Below are 23,753 nucleotides of genomic sequence, written 5' to 3'. Positions count from 1 at the left end.
ACAGACTTGTCATTCTCTAAAGACTGTCTGTCCTGATTCATACAGCTCCGTGACTCACTCTGATGTCCAATACTTACTGCTGAAAAGGAATAAAGTGTTGCTTTTCCTCATCATCCACCTTCCCATGTATGATATCAGTAATGTCCATTACTGCAATGAGACAAGTTTAACAAAAATCATTTTATACCTCTACTAAGTGACTTTAAAAAAAAAAATGGCTTGCCCAACAGATGCTAATTCTGATTCAGCTACACTAGTGGTAACAAATTTGGGAGACGTAAAGGGCCACTGGTTTTTTTAAGCACCAAGCAGGTCTGGCTGACACAGCATTGGAACCATAAGCAGCAACCCATCCATACTAGTTTTTCCATAATGTTGTTCTGACTGGTGGAGCAGGATAATCATTTGTAATGATGGGAAAATTTTGACAAAATTTTCTGAGTGTAAACAAGGTCTAAGTGGAATCTTGCTTTGCAAATTGTTTATTGATCCCTTCAAGGAAATCAATATACTTTCCAAAAGCCGAGTGGAAGCAGGAAATACTGATTCCCCTCCTAGAAGATGAATAATAGTTTTCTCAACTCTCTCTTCAGCCAGTCAATTGTCCTATTTGCATTGTTAATCTGACTGACTGACATAATGCCAGCCTTCAGTGTTCTCATCCTCTTAGCAGGTAAAGCAAATTCCACACGCAGTTTTTTTCATCGATCCAGCCTATAGCATAAAAACATGAATATTCTTCCCTATAAGAAGAGATGGGATTTACAAAGATTTGATCAAAGCAAAGAATTTACCTTTAGATTTCACATTCTGTTAATTTCAAAGTTTAATTTTTATTTTCCCTGTGTGTTTTCAGATTGAGATTTTTCAAAGCAGGTCAAGGGTATTAGGTGCCTAACTCAATGGGAACCGGGCACCTAGCTCATTAAGGCTCCTTTGAAAATCCAAGCCTTGAAATGACACCGCGATAAGGATTTGAAAATCGACTGGGACATCACTGCTTCATGGGACTAGAACTGGGCAGTTTAAGTATGGAGGGCATAATAAGTAGCAAATAGTAATAATATGTAGCTATCACAGAGAACTTTTTCCTCTGTAAATCTCAAAAGATTTTACAAAAGCAAGTGGTCAGTATTATTCTACCCATTTTACAAATGGGGAAACAGGCAGAGTTAATTGACTTTCCCAAGTTCAGTGACACAGCCCCAAATCTCCCAATTCCCAAGCCAGTGTCCGATCCACTGGACCATGGTCTCTCTCAGTTAATGCATTCTGCAGCTCGGCATCTCATACCTGCCACCCCAAACGGTCTCCGGAGCCCACCAGTGTGTTTCTTTCCATCTTTTAGCTCCATGTGCCCCACTCTCACAATTTGACACACCAAGCTGATTTTGGGCCTGATCAGGTCAGAGCTGCTCAGGTCCTGGAGAAACAGCAGAGACCGTTTAAAATAGAGAAAATTAAACCCAGTTGCTTTGTGAACGTAGAAAAAACAAAAAGACATTTGCCAATGTTCATCATTTCCCAGCCATCTGACAAGGACAAACACATTTAAGCTAGGAGATAAATTTCTGAAAAGAAAGAAAGCACAATCTCACTTATAAAAGGGCTGCTAAGGCCAATATATGGCATGCGCCTGACCATTTTAACACATAGCAACTTCTTAACAACGCGCTGTCCTTCAATAAGACTTCCCAGCACCAGTTCTGGAAACGATGGTAAATAATTTTATTATTAAAGCATTATCTACTGATGACAGGACAGTTAGCTTGTGCCACTCTTGTTTCTAGTCTGAACATGCCACATATGATTACACTGAAGTGTTATTCTTTCATGAACAGCTGGTTACAAGTGATTTTATACAATCCAGCTAGCTAGCTCACTAATGCCTGTACAAACTCAGAACTAAGAGCAAAATATTGACACAGAAACCCTGCCAAAGAACAGAACCAACAATGCACTCAAGCTCAACTCCTCCTAAATAGGAGAATTCAATTGAAAAACAAAACAACAAGGCACCTAGGACCCAATTTCTAAATCTATTTTGGTGCCTAAAAATGCAGCTAGACATTCAATAGGATTTCCGAAAGTGCCTATCTGCATCTTCAGGCACCAAAATACCTTTAAAATGCAGCCTTTGGAAAAAATATATACCCTTACAGATATTAAAAAATCATGATGGGGCACATTTTCAAATGCGGACACCCCAGCTTGTCTGTGCAACCTTAATTATCCAAGCAAAAAGCATGGAAAACTTTCTGCTGGCAAAAGAACTGTGGATGCAGCTCAATTGTTTGCATGCATACATGATTTCCATGAGCAAAGGTCCAATGAACATAACTGGTATTCATGCATTTTTGGAAGGTGCAACTTCTCATTTTAAAAATTAACTCTAGTGCCACTAAAACCGTTGTGTTTTAAAATGAGGTGCAACATATCAGATGTGGTCTCTTCTGTACTTCTTTGCTGATCAAGCTCGTCACTTTGCTACTCTGCTAAGGATTACAAAAGCCTTTGTCTGTATGAGCTGCAAAGAGGGGTCTAAGTGACATATGATTTTCAATGCCCAACTTAAGACATTTTGAAAGGGTCCTCATTTTCAAAGGGCACTGTATTCTGCACTCTTTCAAAATCAGACCCCTTTAATTAAGATGTTTCAGTTGGGCACCTAAACATTACTAATCGCTTTGAAAATCCTGGCAAACTAGGTTGATGTGGTGAGGAATATAAAGCAAGGGCATGTCTTTGTTGTGGCACTTATACTGCACATAACTTTCCTGTTTGGTTGACCCAGGTCATCTTGCCAAAGTAAATCCGCATTTGCCAGATACAAAAGCTTCCTCCCACAGAATACAAGAGAATTGTCGTGTTTATACAAGACTCATTAAAAAAGGGAAAGGGAGGATAATAGGTTTGGTATTTATACAGCACTGGTTTGGACTCTAGGGGCTTCTCCAAGAGAAGCAGTAAATAATAATAATAATAATAATAAATATTACAGTAGATGACTAAGCATTGGAGAATTTCCAGGCTGCAAACACAACAGGACTTACTGTAAAGATCGCTTGGAGATTATTAAGTTTCTCAATTTCCTTCGGCATCCCATTACTGCCCCAACGAACCAGGTAATTTTCACTATAAATAAAATAAAATAAACCTCTGCAATTCATGTATACTAGGTAAAATTTTCAAAAACATCTAAGTCACTTAGGCACTTTACAACATTTTAACCAACACCTTTAATCCCCAAGTGATCTACAAATGATACATGGAAGTCACTTCACCCATTGGTGAAATGCAGCCCCTCTGGGGTGGAGAGAGGCAGCTGTTGAACAGAACACACCAAACCTATATACACTGTTTAAGGCCGACAGTGAAGAAAATATATTCAGTCCAAAAGGGGACACTACAAGGGGATATAAGGTAAGTAGAATGTAAAGGGACAAACTGGAATTTGACTAATGTATTGGGGTGAATATGTTTACCCCTTTAACAAGTGTCGTGGGATTTTTAAGGCTCACATGGGCTCAGGATCTTGGTTTTAGGTCTCAGTTGAGGTAAAATAATTCCTACCCAAATCACTGTTGATGGAGTAACCAAAAGGAAGAACAAAAAAGACTAAAGAAGAAAACAACCCTAACCAACTCCTCCCTTATGGCCCTCTTTGCAGCGCCATCGGATGGGGCACCACCATCACCACAGAACAACAGGGAACTTTCCCATTCAGCAGCAACCTACCTGATCAGTTTCGACTGGTCGGGATCATAGAGGCTCATGAGCAACTCTGCATCTTCTCCAATGTTGCAGACAAAGTTCTTGAAGTTCACATACAGGCCGTAGGTGTGTGTTGAGTTGAATACTGGCTGCCCTCGGAGGTCTACATTCTGTTGCAGAGACTGCAGAGAAAGATAAAATGAACAAGAAGGTGTCTCCTTCGAAAGAATAGAGGCTTCAGGTAGGATAAAGCTGAGTGCTGGGTCTCCTTAAGGATTCAACTAATTTCTAGACAGGACTGATGGTTGATTCATTCAGTGGGATAGGAGGACTGATGGAGCATCCCATGTTGCATCACAGAAGCGTCTGTGTCCCAAAGTGGTTCATATACATGTAACATACATATACGTTTACAAGAACAAATAATAAATCACAGCTTGTATGTCTTTAACTAGAGGAGGAAAAAGAAGAATGCTTATGGTTAAATTAAATATCCAAAAGTGCTCAAGTGACTTAGGAGCCTAAGTCCCACTTTCTGAAGCGACTAAGGCACTTTAGCCAGGACAAGCTAGGAGCAAGCTACGTTTATTTGAGAATTTCAAAAGCTTCCAAGGAGCTCCGGATGCCCAGTCCCCATTAAATGGATTGCTAAAATGGATTTCCCCCTTGGTTTTTAGTAGAAACACAGTGGAATTCAGTCTAGCTTTGATGCCAGATAGAACACCACTACGACAGCATAACATCCCTTAACCAAAAATTCAGCTGACATACACAAAGGCAGAGAGCACAGGTGACTTCATGGGGGTAAGGCCACAAACAAGCAGGGACATACCTTCTCCTCTTGGATCCTTTCATCGATCCTTTTGGATGCCATCTCATGGGACTTAAAGAGAGTGATCGTGCTGGTTTCATCCGGGTCCAGGATGTTTCCATTGTCATCGCGCACCACTAGATCCAGCCCTAAAATCCTGGGCAGCATCCGTGTTACAGGTGGAAAGGGAGAATAATTGCCAATAAGTTGGAAGCAAATGCGATTTCAAGAGTCTTTTTCATGTTGGCATGGAAATGGAACAGAAAATGTTCATGCAACTTTTTAAAAAAAATCTGGAGGGATTTGTTTAAAGACCCAGTGGAGTGTCCATCTCTGACACAGCTGGGAAGATGAACAGACAAGTGTCACTACAGCAACCTGCTTCTATAACTATCACAGCTCTATAACATCACAATATTTTGTCATGCTACCACTGAAGGTCAGTGAAGACACGGGCCCTTCATGGGACTCCAGCCTCGAGGTAAGATCCTCAGCTGGACTAGAGCTCTTTTGGGGTCAGCTCAAGACAGGGGAGAGGGAACAGTGGCTTGAATACATCTTTGCTCTCCTTTGAATCCTGGGGGATTGCTCCAGGACAGAACATGGACTAGGAAACTAGCCCTCAGTTCTCCCAGTGGCCTCAAAACCAGTGATCAGAGGTACAGTACACAAGTATGGAACTACCATGCAAACTCATTTTCAAATATTCTCTCTCTGTATCTGCAGAGGCAGTCAGAGGAGGAAGTCAGCAGAGAAAGTGCTTAGATCTCCCACATCCCTCTCTCATGAACTGCAACCCCGTCCATGTTGGTGGAAATAGGAATGAACTGACATGATAGAGCCTTGGTTGTGTGGAAGCCTTGGGGGAGGGGGGATCCCCCGGCTTTCACAGCATGAGCTACAGTTGATTGAGGGTTTGCACATGTGTTACAGTCATGCTAGAGAGACCAGCCTGACCAGAAGCTCTAGTCCAGACAGGGCCCCCCAGAGACTTAGAAAATTGTGCCAACTACAGATATCAAACTTCAGACTTGACCAGGCCCAGAAATACCGTCCTTCATCCCCACCTTAAAAAAAAGGTCAGTAAAGAAAATATCTAGTAAAGGAGCAGAGTTAATGAATTAGTTTAGCTAAGATGAGACCCCTTCAATGGGAATTTACATGTATTTTTAAGATATCTCTCTGTGTAGGTGTTAAATCTACTAGGTTTCTGCAAGAAGGTTAAATGGTTAATTTTTCAACTCTGCCTTCAAATAGATTAATGAGCCACGGAGACAATCTCTGGTCTGTACAAACCCATGAAATGCTGCTTTGGCGGTCTACAGAGCTGTGGCACTTAACGTGCTGATAAAGCAGTGTAGTTCCTGCTTTGCGTCTAAATCCTGACCCCGGGCAGCCAGGCACAAACCACACTTCATGGGAGATGCCAGCTTCTTGGCAGAATTTAGACAGGTGAGGTTTCTTGCAAAGCACTGGCATATGAACTCCAAGCCGCTGCATCCACTCCCGCTAGCTTAGTCACATTTCGAATGGGCGTGAAAACCCCCATTGTCCCCTTTCCATGGAGAAATCATTTAAAGCCTGATTCTGGGCCGCCTCGGGCTGTCATTCGCACCAGCGCAAAGTGAATGTAAAACACTGCCATTCTAATCTGGTCGTCTTCTACGCCCATTTGGCACCGGTGCAACTGACTGCGCAAGACGCAAGGTGACAGAAGCAGGCCCTTAATCTCCAGTTACCTGTCAATCGTACCCTTCTGGGGCTGCAGCACAGTTAATTAAGTATAGTGAGGCAGATAGGGATGGGGGGGTGACAATATCAACATCAGAAGACCCTAGAGGTGGGTCTGAGCTGAAAAGCTCAGCTCAGGATTCTGAGCTTTGTGTTCCCCAGAGATTAGGGGCATTTTGATTCAGATCTGCACTCGCCCACTGTGTGGGGCTGTTCTGACTCTGTCTCTCGTTTTGGGCCTCTGTCTCCTACAGACGGTAAATCACCAGAGATCTGAGTCAGGACCTGGGCTGAGGAGTTTGAGTCTGAATTTGCAAACCCTCATCAGTTAGGGTTTGGCTTCACTAACCCCAAAACAGAGGATCCATACTCCATTTTATTGTTATTGTTTGTGGTATGGTAGTACCTTCAGACCCTAACCAAGATCACAATCTTTTTGTGCTAAGCATTGTACACACACACACACACACAAAGTAAGAGACAGCCCTTTCCCGGAACAGCTTGCAAGCTCAATAGACATAACAAAAGGGGAAACAGAACTTTCCGAAGTCACACACAAGAGGTCAGTGGCAGAGCCAGGAATAGAATGCAGGCTTCCCAATTCCCAGGATCCTGTCCACTGTCTCTTCTCCTAACCAAATACAGGCAGCACTGAAGTAACAGAACCAGTGAAGGGCCCAATCCTTCGGCCTTTACTTACACAAGTCACTAATAGTGAGGTTAACAGAATAACTGGTACAAATAAAAGTTGCTGGGTTGGGTGCAAAATCTGTGAGCTATCTGCTAAATTCAGCAGATAAGAGGATTTTCTTTTAATGCTTGGACTGAAACTCCGAGGAGCTGATGAAGTGCCAGTAAGTCTTTGCAATGCAATTATCATCTCAGGTAAGAAACCATGACTTCATTTTTAGATATGCTGCCTCCATTGATAGCTGCTGTTACTACCAGGTTAATACGGATTACGCAAGTCCAGGAATCCTAGTCTCAGACCATCGGCTGGGAGCTTGGCTCTACGTGGAACGCTGAGTGGGGTTTACCTGTTGCCGTAGTCAATTTTCGCAGTGACCTTCTTCTTGAGTTCTGCCAACTCATCTTTGGGAAGGGTCCCAGAGAGTATCTGCGATCTCCATTCTATCAGGCAATAGGTCATTTGCTGTAAATGCCGAAATTGTGTCATCCTGTTGTCCTAAAGGGGGAAAAGGGATCACAATTTCAGGCTGGTTGTGTGCTGAAAACCACAAGCTCAAAAAGTCTTCCAAAAGGGGATTCAATAGAAACCATCATCAAATCCACATGTAACCACAGAAAGCACCTGGTAGGATACTTCTTATACCCCCCAGTGTCACTGCATGATTGTTTCTTACATCTTCTACTCGCCAGGTTTTTTTTTCCTCCTGTCTACATTTAAATGCTACAAGCAACAAGGCTTCCACCACTTCCTTAGGAAATCCAGTCCAGCCCCCAAACTGTTATGTGATGGGCGCCTTTTAAAGACAGAACGGATAGAATTTGATTAGACTAGACTAGACAGGCAGTATGGTCTAGCGGACAAAGCACTGGATGAGGATTCACAAGACCTGGGATCTATCTTTGCTGCTGACCTGCTGTGTGACTCTGGGTAAGCCACTTCCCGATCTCTTTCCATTGCCACTCTGTCTGTCTGGTCTATTTAGACGACAAGCTCTTTGCGATGGGGACTGTTTCTCATTACGTGTTTGTACAGCACTCAGTGTACTGGACCTTGTTCAGGGCCTCTACATGTTACTAAAATCTCAGCTCTGGTGCTGTTTGGAATTATTCTATTACAACATCGATAACATTTAGGCTGAATGTGTCTTGTTCTAAATTTCATCATATTAAGTCTTCCTTACTACCCCCTTGCACCAGCCTCAGCAACTCTTCCATCTCGTTGGTATTTTAAACAAAAAGGTTCCTTTTACCCCATTGCCTGAGTGAAACACTATGTGACTAATTAGAACTCCAGCCTCCGTCTCTGTTTACGCAGCATCAGCGACTACATTTTAAAGGCAGAACACTAACTGAACTGAGTCCCTGCGCTTCATTTCCAGGGTGGTCTACCCTTTTGGTCCTGTCCACAACCCCACTCCACGCCAACTCTCAAAATCCATCCAAAACGCAACGACAACCCCCCGACCCAAAAAAAATAAAAAAAAAAACACATTTCTGGGACATTGTGTTAGCACGGCACTCACGGCGTCGCATTCGGAGACTTGGATTTGGTAGCCCAGACAGACAGACAGACAGACAGACTTTGGGCCCCTTGGAGAGACTTGCCGAAGTGAAAGTATCACTGTGTGGGTGCAGCAGTCTACCTGAAGATCGGAGCCACGGTTGCAAGCACTTTGGGACACCAATTGTCATTTACTGTATGTCTGTACAGTGCTTAGTGCAGGGGGGTTTTGACTTCATCTATTCCTCTAGTGCCCCCACAGTGCAAATAAATATTAATAAACTTGGTTATTTTCTATTATTTGTATTGTGGGAGCAGCTAGGAGTCCCGGTCATGGACCAGGACAAACATCATGCGAGGCACTCTCCAAACCACAGAGTAAAAAGACCTTACCACCCATACACATTTTCCCCACGAGCTTCCCAAAAGCGGCGATTTGTTCTCTCCAGTTTCCTGCAGTAGATACATTCTAATTTTTCATTACACAACAGCATGTAAAATTCTAAAATACTGACTCAGCCTGTTATTTAAAAAAATCACTCTGTGATGCTCTCCCCCACCCAAATTAATTAATGAGAATATTTCGCATGCCCCTTGCTTGGTTCCACCCGATTAAATTGGGCAGGCACTTGTGCCTCATAATATACAAGGCACGTTGCTCTTACAAGGGTGCCAGAGCCACAGGTGTAGATGTACTTAAAAGGGGTGAAGAATTTTGTGACTAGTTACAACATTTGTAGCAGTGCAGAGTAGGATGACTAATTAAGTCTCACGCTTCTCAAACTGATCGCTCACAGGGCTCAGGAAGGAATTCTCCCTCCCATCCCCAATATTGCACCATCAGCCAGATGCATTATGGCAAGTTCCTGACTTACACTAAGCATCAGGCACAGCCTGCTGTCTGAGGCAGCATATCAGAAATTATAGACACTAGATCTAACTTAACAAGACAAAATCAAAAATGTCTCTTTACCAGGGTCACAGTGTTCGTCTGCTACACACCACCCTGTTATCAGGGACTGATCCTGCTGAGAAAGAGAGTTAAGTGGGTTCTTCTGGTTCACTGAATCAGGTGCTTCATTACACACATGGATATATGAGAGGTAGGAGTGGCTCTCTAGAAAGAGGGGATCTAGAGTGCGAGCTGAGCAGTCCTGAGGGAGGAACTCCAGGTGCAGCCATGCCTGGGAAAAAGCTTGAGATGAACTTTGTTATGCTATTGTTAATGAACCCCTGGAAAGGAGTGCGTGGACTTTGTTTTAGAGCAGCTTGGAAAAGGCACCTGCTCCCAGGTTCTCTGTACTCATAAGGTTTAAGATTGGTATCATACAAAAGGGTACGGGAGCGCAAACTTTAATGGTTCATATTAAATACTGAACATGAAGGTAGCAGGCCAAATTCAGAGCAGATGTCAATAGCAGCTACTCTAGAGACTGCTTACACCAAGTCTGCATTGTTAGATTTCTTCAATTGCAAATGATTTCTTTAAAATACCTGTTGCCAGAATTTAATAAACTCTAAACAAGGCCTACAACCCATCAAATGAGCAAGTACTTTCTAAATACACACTCTTTGGTTTCAGTTATGTTACAACGTACCTTAGCACTTTTAATTATTCCATGCATAGCCACATGAAGCAAGACTGCAGAGCTCTGGATAACCAGCATTATGGTGGCAGACAGTCATTTCTAACCTCCGGCACAATGAATTCATGTAAACGTTAACTCCCCCATGATAGGGGAAGCAACTGCACCATGTGATTTTGGAGAATAATTTGCAACTTTACATTCTTTAAATTACTCTAGACGGACTGCTCCCAAGTCTAACACAGTCAATGACTCCCCCAGGATACGCACAAAAACATGCACAGAGTTCTCGTCCGATGCCTCTTTGCTGAGCCACCGCCAAGCTCAAACCACTCGTTAATTGACAATCAAAGCCCTAGATCCCGACACTTCTGAAATTCAGGTTGTTTGAAATTTCAACCTGGGCTGGAATTTTGCATGTGGCCCTCACTTTTATAAAGAGCTAAACCAATACTCCAGATCCAAACACTACAAACTTTGGGGTCTTTGCTAACTAGATCCAAAACATGTGGCTTAAGTCCACCTCTACCGAAATGTACTGTGGGACCAATCTCTAACGATGGACAGTTTAAAATTGTGTCCCTATCACCAACCAGGGACATAAAATGGGCAGCTATATCCCTGACTGCCAACCTGATTATGAATGTATAACGAGGGCATCCTATTTAGGTATCAGTGTCTGAAAACAGGCCTTACTGTGGGCAAAAAGCTCCAAATGAAAACAGTTTCAAAGACAGACACGCACATTCTTGTAATGAATACCATTAGTACTTAGCTGTGCACAACTGTCCCTACACAGCAGGAACAGCCACCCCCCTTTTAAAAAAAAAATAATTTCTCTACTCTGTCCCTCTCTGAAAGACGAGGAAGGATATCAACTACCGTATTTGCTTTCTCAAAAACCGTTTTCTGTATTACTACAGTCAGCAGCATTGTTACACACAAATATTAAACCCCAACTACAAAACAAAGCTTGTTGGTGGTGATCGGAGACCACAGGTGAATAAAGGATGTTGCATTTTATTTATTTACAGGATTTACTATGGAGCTGATCAGAGTCTCACAAACATCTCCGACGACTCTGTCGACCAAGCGTCAGACTCTCACAGCTCCTAGCGCTGACCACACTGCACATAAATCATCTCCTCAGAGAAACCTGCACATGCTCCAGTTCAGGGCTACTGGCGGTGAAGGGGAGGGGTTCACAAAACCCCCATGACGTCAGGAAGCATTATGAATACTATTACACAGACCGGGGCCTGAGGCAAGGAGAGATTAAGCAATTTGCCCAAGGTCTCATAGGAAGTCTGTATCAGACCCAAAAATGGAACCCTTTTCAGTTCCTTATCTGGACAGCTATATTTACCTTGCATTTTTCCAATGTGTGTTTTCAACAAATATCAAAAACAGAGTGGATAATACAGGATTTCTCTATGTGGAAGACCCTCCGGAAGCTAATCTGGATGAACTCAAGAGGTACACATAAAAACACTTCTTCTCCATAAAATCCTGAGTGCCATTTGCCAATGCACATGCAGAAAGTATGTCTATTCGCACTCCAGTGCCAAAAAGGGCCATTTCCGTATTGATATGTGTTCCAATATATCAATACTTGGATGTACTTTGAGTAAACGGGTTGAAGTAAAGCAAGATCTTGCACTGATCTTAGCCCAGTTGACGTAATTGATGAGACGCTCTGTGGACTGTTGGCATGAAATAGATAATGTACAACGGCAACAGTTTAAAAAAACCTAACCCACCTAGAAGCAATGGAAACGTATGCCTCGCACAAAAGGAAGAAGAAGCAGCTGATCTTGCTCCCATTTAAGTCAATGGCAAAAGTTTCGATTTCAATGGTGGAAAACAGGAAGCAATACAATGTATGTAAACCTACTAGTGGTCAAAGAATGCTAAAAGCTTGGGATGCAGGGGCTAACCTCGCTAAATGCAATACAGGCAGTCCTCGGACTTACGACACAATTGGTTCCAAAAATCGCGTCTTACGTCGAAAACGTCGTAACTCGAATTTCCTATCGGAACAATGTGAGATTGAGCGTTGTAAAGTCGAAACATGACGACAATTTATAAACATTGTAAGTGCCGTTCGTTGTAACTCGAACATCTTAAAGTCGAAGACTACCTGTACAAACTATTTTTAAACCAGAGCTTGAATTCTCTGCATGTGTCTCCATTCCACAGCTTCTGGAATGATTGTGGTCCTCTGTTTTACTTACGAGCTGGGCTAGAGCCGGTCAAACATTTTCTGTTACACTTCTTTTTCCACAGGGAAAAGGGTTTTTTGTTGTTGTTGAAAAAACGTCCATTGGAAATGTCTGGTTTTGACAATATTTCAGGTTTCACACAAAAAACAACCCCCTAGCTGCAAAAAATCGGATGATTTCTGACAACCAGAAACTGAAAACAACTTTGTTTTTACCCAAAATGTTTTTTTAAAAATATTTTCGATGAAACTCATTTTTTGGTCAAAATATTTTTGCACAGAAAAAAAAAAAATTCCCCGCTAGCTCCAAGAGAGGCCTAGATCTGCCCTGTTCTGTGCACCCTCAGGCTACGTCTACACTAACGCGTTAAGTCGACCTACGCTACGCAACTCCAGCTACGTGACTAACATAGCTGGAGTCGACGTACCTTAGGTCGAGTTACCGTGGGGGTAGAGTACCAGGGTCGACTGGAGAGCAATCTGCAGTCGATTTGGCGGGTCTTTACTAGGCCCACTAAATCAACCGCCGGTGGATCGATCTCAGAGTGTCGATCTCCGCTGTAGTGTAGACCTGCCCTTACCACTGAATTCAGTTACCAGTAAAGGTGAGGATGCTCTGTACTTTTCAGGAGATTTATTAGTTCTGTACGTGCCCCAGAATTACACTTGCCATTTACAAACCGTGCCCTTGACTGAGGCAGGGATCTACAACGAAATGACCGTGCAGAGCTTTGCTGTGCTAAACGTTGCCCAACGTTTGACTCACCCTGTTACTCTGTTCCACAACCCTAAAAGAAACTAGATTTGCAACACTGACAACCGATGCTTGCTAGATTCCCATGCGCCACGCAGAGGCTGGATTCATTTTCGGGCTCAGCAGATGCTCTGCAGTGAAGATTATGGTGCAATTCTTGCTGTCATTTACAGAAATTACAGCAGTGAAATGAAATGCTGCCAAAGACAAAAAAAAAAACCCTCTTTCTTCTCCATTTCCCTTCTCTCCCCATCTTCCTCCTTCCTCCTTTCGAGTTTCTTTATACCGTGGGGGAGATGGGGGGGGAATAAATTTGCATCCATTACAAACCACGACGTTTTCCAAGTCTATTTTAAGGACAACGCTGACAGAGTAAAGTCACATAAAAGAGGAAGTATTTCTGCTCTTAAGAAAAACAGATTCTGAGGCTAGAACTTGAAAGGTTTTAAGGGAACAAGCCAGGAACAAAACGCTTGCTTTACACAGCAATTGCATCACATCTCGCCGCTCAGGAAACTAAGAGGGTGGAAAAAATGCTTATGGTTCTGTGGACCACAAACAAAATGCACTTATGGCTGGGCGAAATTTTTCAATAGGACCAACTGACTCTGGCTAAGAAAAACGTTTGGAGCTAATTTAAAACTATTCTCTCATCTTAATTACAGTCTCAGAGCACATACTGTGCAGCCTGAAGTAACCATTGCCTGAAGAAAAATTAAGCTCCAGAATTTATAATCTGCCTTAAGACTCCACTTTGGAAGAAAGGGTAATTCATTCTGAACTGTTTTTCTTCGCATCAGCATTTCAGCCTAACTCAGGAAAATGACCAACTTCACAAACAGCCTAGGTTTACCAACTTTTCAGAGGCAGCTTTGTGAAAAGGCTAGGGCACCGGACAGAGACTTGGGAGACAAAGAATCCAATCCCAGCTCTGCCAATGACCAATTTACTGCATGGCCTTGGATAAGTCACCTCCTCACTCTGGGACCTCTGGCTCCCCTCCCACCCTTGGTCTGACTTGTCTGGGTAGACTGTACGCTCTTTAGGGCAGGAGCTCCCTCTTACTCTTTGTGGGTACAGCTCATAACTCAAAGGGGCCCCAATCTTAGCTGGAACTGCTACTGTAAGACAAACCGGATTTATCTATGGTGAAAATTAGAGATGTCATTATGCGGCACCCAATGGATCTATAAAAATACTTAACACATAGCCTTTATAGAACATTTTTCATCTGGAGATCTCCAAGTGCTTTAAGGAGGAGGGGCAAGCAGCATCGTCCCATTTCTTCGATGTGGAAACTGAGGCAGGAAGAGGGGAAGTGATCCACATAATGAGTCAGCAGTGGATCCAGGAAGGAAGTGCAGGTCTTTGGACCCCAGCCTCTTGTCTTAGCCACTGTAACACTGTCGCCGTCGCCCTGGATTGCTTGGGAGCTCTGTCTTTGGCTGACCTTTCCCGCTCCCTCATTTCCTCCACGGTAAGAGGAAGGAGACAGTCTGGAGTTGGGATCTTTTTGCAGAACGGTCTGTGCACTCTGCCAGTCCTGTCCGGGCTTAGGGCAAGGTATTGTGGCTCAGAGCAAGTGCCAGTCAATGGTGCTTAGACTTCAACAAATCTCATGGAACTTTGGTTATTTAATCTGACCGACAAAATAAGGAATAAATGGCATCCACGGAAGAGGGGCAATTTGAACTGAGAATGCAGGAAGGTCCCATGCAATCCGAGGCATGTGGCATGCCAGAAACCATGCTGTGGGAGAATTTTAGAAGTTATTTCTCTTGCAAAAAGACTATTCAGGACTCTTTAGCAGCTTACACCTGCCTCATGTTGAAATCCATATTTGCACCTTGTAAAGTGTGCACGGAGGATCAAGTAGCAATCTTAATATTGCCTTGGCACAATGCTTCCAGTTTCTTTTCCCAACAGTGAGAAAATTCCCTTTCTTGAATGGCTTCAGATGTTGCGGAGAAGAGGATACAGACAAAAGAGGATAGGATTGTACATAATGGATCAAGTTTATCCCTAGGGGAACACCATCGATTTCAGTGGAATTCCCCCAGGGATAACTCTGAGCCCATATGGTTCATTACCTCCTATTCATCTTCTTCCCCAGCAGACACAGAGCTAATATGCATCAGCACAAGATAACAGTGATGGGATTAACTCGAGTGGCTGGTCCAGCATAAGCAGAAAATAAATGACATCCCATGCTAGCGGAGAAGCCTGGGCATTGCTTCACATGAAAATCAGGGACGTTTAGGCTGGCCTTGAGCATGGCCCTGTCAGGGAGGAAACAAAGATACAGAGGGCTTCTAAAGCAGCTAATCCTTCCACCAAAAATAAATCACCAACAAAAGTCAGTCTGATGAACAAATTAATACGTACTGGCCATTGCCTGGAAAGATTGTTTGCAGAGCAGAGTAAGCACTAGATTGAGACTCAGTGAAAATATTTTATTATCTTGCCTTCAGGATACAGAAGACAGAAAGATCAAGGGGGCTAGGGAAAGTAAACAGCTGTCTGAGAAATAGAAAACTATTAATGAGATGGCTCTTCCTTCCACTGCACCTGGAAGTTTCCAAGTCTAATTTCACCAACAATCTTGATGGCATATTTCCCCAGGGAGAGTAAGATCAGATCAGAGATTGTGCCTGTTCTGGAAAAGGCAACACCAGAAGTATTTATATTTTATAGGTATATATACACTTTGTGCTTTTATATAAATACATATATATACACTCCTCTCATGCACAAGGGAACAATTTGTACAGTGGGGGTGCTGAGAGCCAATGAACCAAACTCTAAACCCTGCATATGATGGAAACCACTTCAAGCCAGGGGGTGCTGCAGCACCCCAAGATCAGCACCTATCCTCATGCACGTACACTTCACCGGCTTTTCAGAGATCTCAAAGCATTCTGCAAAGGTCGCTAAGAAATATTATCTCCATCTCTGGAGCCAAGCAAGATTAAGCAATTTTCCAAAACATGCATAGAAAGCCAGTGGCAGAGTCAGTACTAGGCTTCAAGTCTTGACTCCTCGGCCTGTCCTCTGCCACTAAATCAGACAGCCATCATAGGCACTCCAGGAACCCTTATTCACGTTGGTGAAGAGGGACTCACACAAGCAGTCCCAACCAGCTGACATGATGTTGATTATGGCTTGTCCTGGTCAACTCTGACCATGGTACGGGTCATGTCTTCTAACTCAATTATTCAAGAGCAATACCGCTTTGTAGAGTAAATAGAACCTTAGTCCTACAAGATCTAACTTTGCTCAGTCACCTTTTAAACAGCAGTAAGTCACTACTCCTCCTTCAGCTCCTTATTATAACAATGATCCTGAAAGATTTTTAGGTATAAGGCAATGTACAAGTTCCAAATGCTTTGCAAATACTAAATCTCAATATACCTGAGTTAGTTCAATGCTATGCTCATTTTATCGATTGAGCAATGGAAGCATAGGGAAATTAGCAGCCATGATTCGACGGGTGCTTAACTCACTCATTCACTGAAGTCAATGGGGCTTGTGCACATGCTGATGTGCTTTGCTGCATCAGTGACTCATTCAAGATCACACAATGAGTTAGGAGGACAACAGAGCGCAGAAATCCTGAATCACAGCCCCCTGCGTCTGGTCTAGCATTTTTACCATTTTGCTTCTAATCACACCACTGTTTGCAGCTCTGGAAATCACACTAGCAAACGTCAGATGGGAAGATCTACCAGTCAGTGGAAAATACATGTTAGAATAACATGGGGCTGATTCCCAGAGCAAACCACCCTACAGGCAGAACTGAGCTCTGGGGCCCTGTTCGTAAAAAGCACATGTGCTCAAAATGAACATCAGCTGCTGGATCCACGGGCACAAGATGGGGATATGCGAGGTCCTTTCAAAATCTTCTGCGTACTTCTGTTAAACACTCTGTCCTGGGTGGAGTAGAGATCCTGCCCCTCTTCTCCCCTCTCACTGGACCAAACACCAACAAAGGAAGAAAGCAAATACTCACCACATACAGCTTGTGCCAGATAACTGCCCACTCTCTCAGTGTGGAAGTGAGTTCTTGAACAAGGGGCAGTTCGCTTGGAATCACTGTTTCATGTTGTCTGGAGAGAGGAAAAAACACAAGGGGGCATGTAATGAAATTAAAAGGTGGCAGATTCAGAAATGTAATGCTGAAAGGACGTGTCTGCTCTAGTCACAGTTTCCCGGTTGGAGGGATCACTGTTTACAGTGATAACTTGACTATGTGGATTAAAAAATGCCTTCTAAAGTCACTTCCTATCGCTGCGGCTGCTGGTTGCCCCCATTCATACTGATCAGAGAATCCAGTGTAAGAATTAGATTGGGAATGATTTTGTAAGAGGTTTTCCAGGACAGGAAAGAATTCACACTCTTCTGATGGCCACTTGGCTATGAGTCATGTGTGTGTGTGCGTGCGCGCGCGCCATGAATACAAGAGTCCCCAGAAGAACCAAATGTAAGTTGAGTGACCTGCTTTGCCATATACATGTCTAGCAGATTTCACTCTTATCTTTGCAAGTGGGATATTTTGCCTCTGTCCATGTGTCCAATTTGGGATGTACAACATTTTGGCAAAAACAGAAATTATTCTGATCCAAGAGTCTACATGAGATTCACAGCACTTGCTATGCAAAAACACAGACTGCCCGTATGACAAGCTGCACCTCCATTACGTAAGCTCTTTTATGAAACGGCATCCAATCACGTCTGCCAACCACAGGACATCTCAAGATGGTCTCCAACCTACCCTCGGTCTTCCACAGTTGCTTCTTTTAAATGAATGTAAGTTTTGGGGAAGATGCCCTAAAAGAGAGAGAAAGGGAAATCATGTTGTAATATGTGATACATGATTCAGCAACAAGGAGGGGAATGTGATCAGCTGAGCTCCAGGGCACAAGTCAAATAAACTTTTCCAAAATTCAATAAATAAAAAAACAATTCTCGTACAATATATGCGGAGATCGGTGTGTCTTCTTTTATGTTGGTATTATGTCAACTCTAATAGCAACTTAATAAATCCCAGGAAAAGCAAACTGGCAATAATAATAATAAAAAATAATAACAACACAGTACTGTGTACTTATAGACAGTTTGATCTGTTGCTTTCAAACGGCTTTACAAAGATGGATAAAGTGGAGGGAGGGAGGGGTTAAGTCACTCGCTCAAGGTCATATAGCAACTCAGTGGCAGAGGCTGCAACAGAATTCCTGATTCTCAATCTGGTGCCCCTCAAGGCTGTCTCCCTCAAGGTAAATCCTCTTTGGTGCTAGATATAGAAGGAAGATATAGAAGAACCCCTTAGAATCAGCTCCAGTGACTGTTTTATATATAGAATAACAACAACGGAGAGTTTTCCCTGGTGTAGTAAAACAAATTAATAATAATATACACTTTGCACTTCTATAGCACCTTTCATTCCAGGATCTCAAAGCGCTTTGCAAGCATTAATTAAGCCTCAGGACACACTGGCCAGGTAGGCATTATCCTCATCTTACAGATTGGAAAAACTGACACACCAAGAGGCTAAGGCCAAAAAGTTCAAGAGTATCCACTAATTTTTACGACCCTCAGTTTTCGGCTGCCCAAACTCAAAAGCCCACCAGCTCCTGCTAACTTCCAGGAGATCTGAGGGTGCTCAGTACTTCTGTGGAAAAGCCCTTCGGAAGTCTCAAACTGGGCACCCAAAAGCAGAAGCTCCCAAAATTAGGAGACACTTTTAAAAACTCTGCCTAGGTGGGCTGCTCATGGTCATGTAGTGAACAGAACCTAGGAATCCTGCCTTCCTTTTCTGTGCTCTAACCCTGCCTTCGCAGGCCCTAAACAAAGAAAATTTAGAACTTATAGAGCTAAACAATGACTGAAAGGCATTTCCTATTTATGAGATACTAACTGTAGGCTAAGGTCAATTGCGTACGTCTAAACTATAAGCAAATGCGTGATTGTAGCCTGAGTAGGCATATCTGCGTTAGCTTTAATCTAGATAGCATGGGTTACAATAGTTGGGTAGATCTGGAGGCACTGATAAACAGTGGCTGAAGTTACCACTGTTGTCATAAGCCTAGAGAAAACAGAAGAGGATCCTTTGGAAAAGAACAGGATTCCGCAGCCAGAGGCTCCACTAAATTCCACTAAAAACCGTAATCAATGAATCTTCATTCCAGTGATGTTTCACTGTGTGATTAAGGGCTTGTCTACACTGGCACTTTACAGCGCTGCAGCTTTCTCGCTCAGGGTGTGATAAAACACCCCTTTCCCCCTCAAGTGCTGCAAGTTTCAGCACTGTAAAGCGCCCGTGTAGACAGTAAACCAGCGCTGGTAGCTACGCCCCTCGTGGAGGTGATTTTTTTTAGAGCGCTCTCTCCCAGCGCTGTGCCGCGACCACACAAGCCATGTTAAAGCGCTGGTGAGGCAGCGCTTTAACGTTGCCAGTGTCGACGAGCCCTAATTCAACACCAAGGAAATGAGAGTCCAGGTGAACACCACCCTAATGTGTCATCTGGTTACAGAATCAACATATAAAACTGTTGACCTGGTGGGAGTTTGCTAACAAAGCCCATTTAAAGACAATAAAGCCAACTGTAAGAGTCAATTACGCACACCTTTTCTTACACGCGGATGTTTCAGTGAGAGAAAGTTAACTCCATGCAGAGCCCTGGGTTTTTATCATGGGTCTCAGGACATTTGATGATTTCCTTACAGCCCCAGCTGCAGGGAAAGATTGCATGAGAATCCTAACTGTCCTTTAAAAAACAAAAAGTTTCTAGGCCTTGAGATTGTGAAGAAAAGCATGAAAATGTGAAGCAAGTGCACGCTAAAGACTTACAAACCAGAAGACAAAGAAAAAGAACCAAACCCTTTTTTTTTTTAATTCACGATTTTTAAGCCGATCCCAAGTTTTTTGTATGCTTGATGCTGGCAATACTGCTAATTTCATCATAATGCAACTGGGCCAGCGCTCTGAGGTGGCACTGAGCTTTTTTTCTCTGCGATACTTAGCTGCCTGCCTTTTGCTCCCATACTCAGTCTAACTGATCACCAGATGTGGGGTCCAGAAGGAATTTCCCCCCAGATTGGCGGTGGGGGGCGGGGGGGAAGGGGTGGGGGCGGAGTTAACCTTCTTCTGCAGCGTGTGGATGCAGGTCACTTGCCAGGATATCTGGGTCTCTCTTAACTTAATCATTCCCCTGCCATTGCATGGGCCTCCAGCACTGATACACCTCGGTCCTCCTATTCTCTGTTTGTGGCACATAACAGCCTAGTCTCCTGTGGATTGTCAGACTTTGGTCTCATTTCAGTTTTGCTGGGGTTAGTGTGCAGGTGCCAGGTGGTGTGGCTGACCTCTGAAAGACCTGGTGGTCCCTTCTAGCCTTAAACTCTGTGATGCTACATAACAAATATTCGGCATAGGCTTGATCTTGCTAGCTGCTGACCATTCCTACCTCCAATGGGCCCCTCTCTCTGGACAGTAAATACCAAAGGTTCCACAGGAATTGCATTTTTTTTAAAGCAAGCTTTCACGAAGCATATAAAATGAAAACTGCAGCTGAATTTTTGATTTACCTCCCATTTCCACTTAACTCAGCTTCCGCTTTCTCAACAGCGACCCGGCTGGTTTCATAAAAATGTCAGGATTCTCCCGCCCCGTCTCTCCCTCTCAGATCAATAATTGGCCGCAGAGCTGCTCTTTGCTTCTTCAATTTGCAGCCCCACCAAATTTTATCCTCATGCCAAACAATAAGGCCTAGTAATAAATGACATCTAAATTGCCATTAAAATAGTGCTTTCACATGGTCTTCCCCAGAAAGCTGGATTCAAAAGGAAAAGCAGAGCAGTTTAAAAGGGTTTCAGATATGCCGATGAATGGCTGTCCAAAGATAAATAGAATCCAGAGCAATTTGCTTTGGCTCCTGGTCTTTTTCCTGCCCCCCATTCTGACTGCAGGGGAGTTTGTTCCTGAAAGGTCTGAGGATTTGCAACACTGGCTAAAGTCAGTGAGAGTGGAGTGGTGGGCTGCTCACCACTTTGCAGAATGAAGCCCAGGATGGGCTTTCAGCATCCAAGTTTCATTTCTCTCTACAGCAGTCACATGAAAATGCTCATGGTTAATTTAAAGTTTTAAATAAAGCAAACAAATCTAATCCCTGTAACAACACCTACAGGAGAACCTCAGAGTTACCAACACCAACCAAACTGGCCGGTCAACCACACACCTATTTGGAACTGGAAGTACCCAATCAGGCAGCAGCAGAGACGACCCCTCTGCCCACACACACAAAGAAGCAAATACAGTACAGTACAGTGTTAAATGTAAACTAGTAAAAAATAACATGAACATTTTTTAAAAAAAAGGTTTTACAAGGTAAGGAAACTGTTTCTGTACTTGTTTCGTTAAAAGCAGCATTTTTCTTCTGCATCGTAAAGTTTCAAAGCTGTATTGAGTTAATGTTCAGTTGTAAAAACTTTTGAAAGAACACCCATAAGGTTTTGTCCCGAGTTACGAACAACCTCCATTCCCAAGGTGTTCATAACTCTGAGGTTCTACAGCGTGACTGATGCTTACTGGTTACTAGCAGCATAAACATACATGGGCCTTAGAATTTAAGTGCAGCATTGTCCACTGGATAGGACAGTGGAAGGTGAGTCAAGACTCCTGGGGTTCTAATCTCAGCTCTGCCCCCAATGTGCTGTGACACCTTTGAAAAGTCACACCCAGTAAGTGCCGCTAAAACGATACTTCCTGTGTTTGTGATATGCTTTGAGATGTTACAGATTCGCATCAGCTATGTTAATTTGTCCTAACTGCAAGAATAATTAAAATTTCCCATTGAGTCATGGAATTTGTCAGGTAGAAAGAACTACAGGACTGCAACTGACGCTTACAACTATGGACGGAAGAATTCATTGGGAAGAAAACAAGAACTCACCCACCTAAAAATTCCATCCTTTCATAGAAAACTGCTCCTTGGGATGTGATTAAATCTTACTTTACTTTCATTTCCACTTGGGACTAGAAATGCAGAAATACCATGAAAGAGGCCACTCTTACAGGAATTCCAAATGGGACCAGGAGCAACGGTGCTGGGATTCTCATGGGAAACCATGTTCTAGTGAGATTTCCAACACTAGTTTTGCCAAGTCAAGGAGTTTGGATAAGGTCCAGAGATACATGGATGCTTATTTGAACTCTGAACCTGAACCTTTTGAGGGTCACCCATTCTCATAGGCAGCCAATGTTAGAAGACAGGTACAGGACTCAATAACTAAACAGCGGGCTTGTTATATAGTGAGCATACTTAAAGATTTGATTCTCCCTGTTCAAGCACTATTCCCTTTGCTTAAAATGGGAAGTACCGGTAGGACCAGTGATACCTATAAGAGCTACAATGAACTTTTCAAATGCATCCACCGTATAGTCTGCCAAGTTAATGATTCTCAAACACTTGGCTCCTGGCTATTCGCTTTTGTTGTTAGAGAAAAGAATATCCCAATCAGGAAGTATTCAGTGTACTAAGGTAGAAATGACCACAGGAATACAGGGCATTACAGCGCTGGATAGGGCCTGGCAAAATTTAACATATAAAAATAACTATTATTGAAAAATATAACAATGTACCTTTTTCGATTTATTCCTGAGGGTGTATCCTCTGTACCAACCTGCCAAGGAACAACAGAAATACCATGACTCTTCACATACAGGAAACAAACACCCAAAGCTATTAGCAACACACGTTCTTCTTACCACATATAATCCTGCTGGCTTTGCTCACTTCAGAGGTCCCATTGAGGCCAACGGTACCAGCAGTGAGAACAAGGCCAGTGGGAATGAGCCCTAAAATAAGGCAGAGCTTGAAAGAGTGGCTTTTCCTCCTACGAAATGACACAGTGGGCCTGCTCCTTTAGCTGGAACTGTGCTTCAGCAGTGGCAGTACTTATTATTTCTATTATGGTAGCACCTAGATCCCCAACTGAGATTGGGGCCCTTTTGTGCTAGGGGCTGTACATACATGTAGCAAAAAAGATTCCTTGCCCTGCAGACCTGATAGTCTAAAGAGGCTAGACAGATAAAGGGATAGAAAACACAAGTATTATTATGCCCATTTTAGAGATGGGGAACAGGCAGAGGAAGATTAATGACATCCCCAAGGTCACATACGAAGTCTGTGGCAGAGCTGGGAATCGAATCTTTTAACGCCAACTCCACGGCCTTAACCCTAACACCATCCTTCTTCTCACATGGGTGTTAACCCAATTCTCTATCTAGATGATGCCTGAGTCTTGTGTTTACACATTCCTTTCCTTGCTGCCCATGAACCAATGTGAAATCCTTCTGTGAAGGAAGGCTGAAATTAGTAAAGGGTCTTCACTTTTATGAGAGGAAGGAAAAAAACCATCAGCAAATTATTTGCCCTAGGTAGAGATATTATTCCTATTTACTCCCTTTGTGACAAGCTCCAGGGAAGTATCAGTTCCAGAGTAATAGCTGTGGTTTTTGCAGACCAGAAGTATATCACTTTTAGAAGAACATTTCTTCCCTCTTTAGAACTGGGGGTTCAGCCAACATTTTAAATTTCAAGGTGATGGGAAGGCAAGGGATTTGAATGAATAAGTGTATTTTTTGTATTTGCTGCTCTCAAGTGAGCCTTACTTTGCAAGCGTGAAATTTAAATCACAGCAGAGGAAGGACGGTCTTGTGGTTAAGGCACTGGCCTGAGACTCAGGAG

General features: G+C 43.1%; 1 protein-coding gene across 1 annotated transcript in view; it reads right to left on the bottom strand.

Annotated features, from left to right (window-relative positions):
• Window positions 1-23,753, bottom strand: part of DOCK5 (dedicator of cytokinesis 5) — a 127,061-nt gene that overhangs the window by 65,513 nt on the left and 37,795 nt on the right. The window contains exons 3-11 of the mRNA XM_074939937.1: window positions 22,646-22,686; window positions 17,780-17,835; window positions 17,018-17,114; window positions 7,294-7,442; window positions 4,547-4,682; window positions 3,739-3,896; window positions 3,054-3,135; window positions 1,294-1,423; window positions 78-150 (exon numbers count right to left, since the gene is read on the bottom strand). Of these exons, the coding sequence (XP_074796038.1) occupies window positions 78-150; window positions 1,294-1,423; window positions 3,054-3,135; window positions 3,739-3,896; window positions 4,547-4,682; window positions 7,294-7,442; window positions 17,018-17,114; window positions 17,780-17,835; window positions 22,646-22,686 (922 nt within the window). The remainder of the gene's footprint in view (window positions 1-77; window positions 151-1,293; window positions 1,424-3,053; window positions 3,136-3,738; window positions 3,897-4,546; window positions 4,683-7,293; window positions 7,443-17,017; window positions 17,115-17,779; window positions 17,836-22,645; window positions 22,687-23,753) is intronic.

The sequence above is a fragment of the Natator depressus genome, chromosome 26 (assembly GCF_965152275.1).
Source record: "Natator depressus isolate rNatDep1 chromosome 26, rNatDep2.hap1, whole genome shotgun sequence".
Lineage (NCBI taxonomy): Eukaryota > Metazoa > Chordata > Testudines > Cheloniidae > Natator > Natator depressus.
Note: the sequence above shows the minus strand (reverse complement) of the source record. Positions and strands in the feature narration are given on the sequence as shown.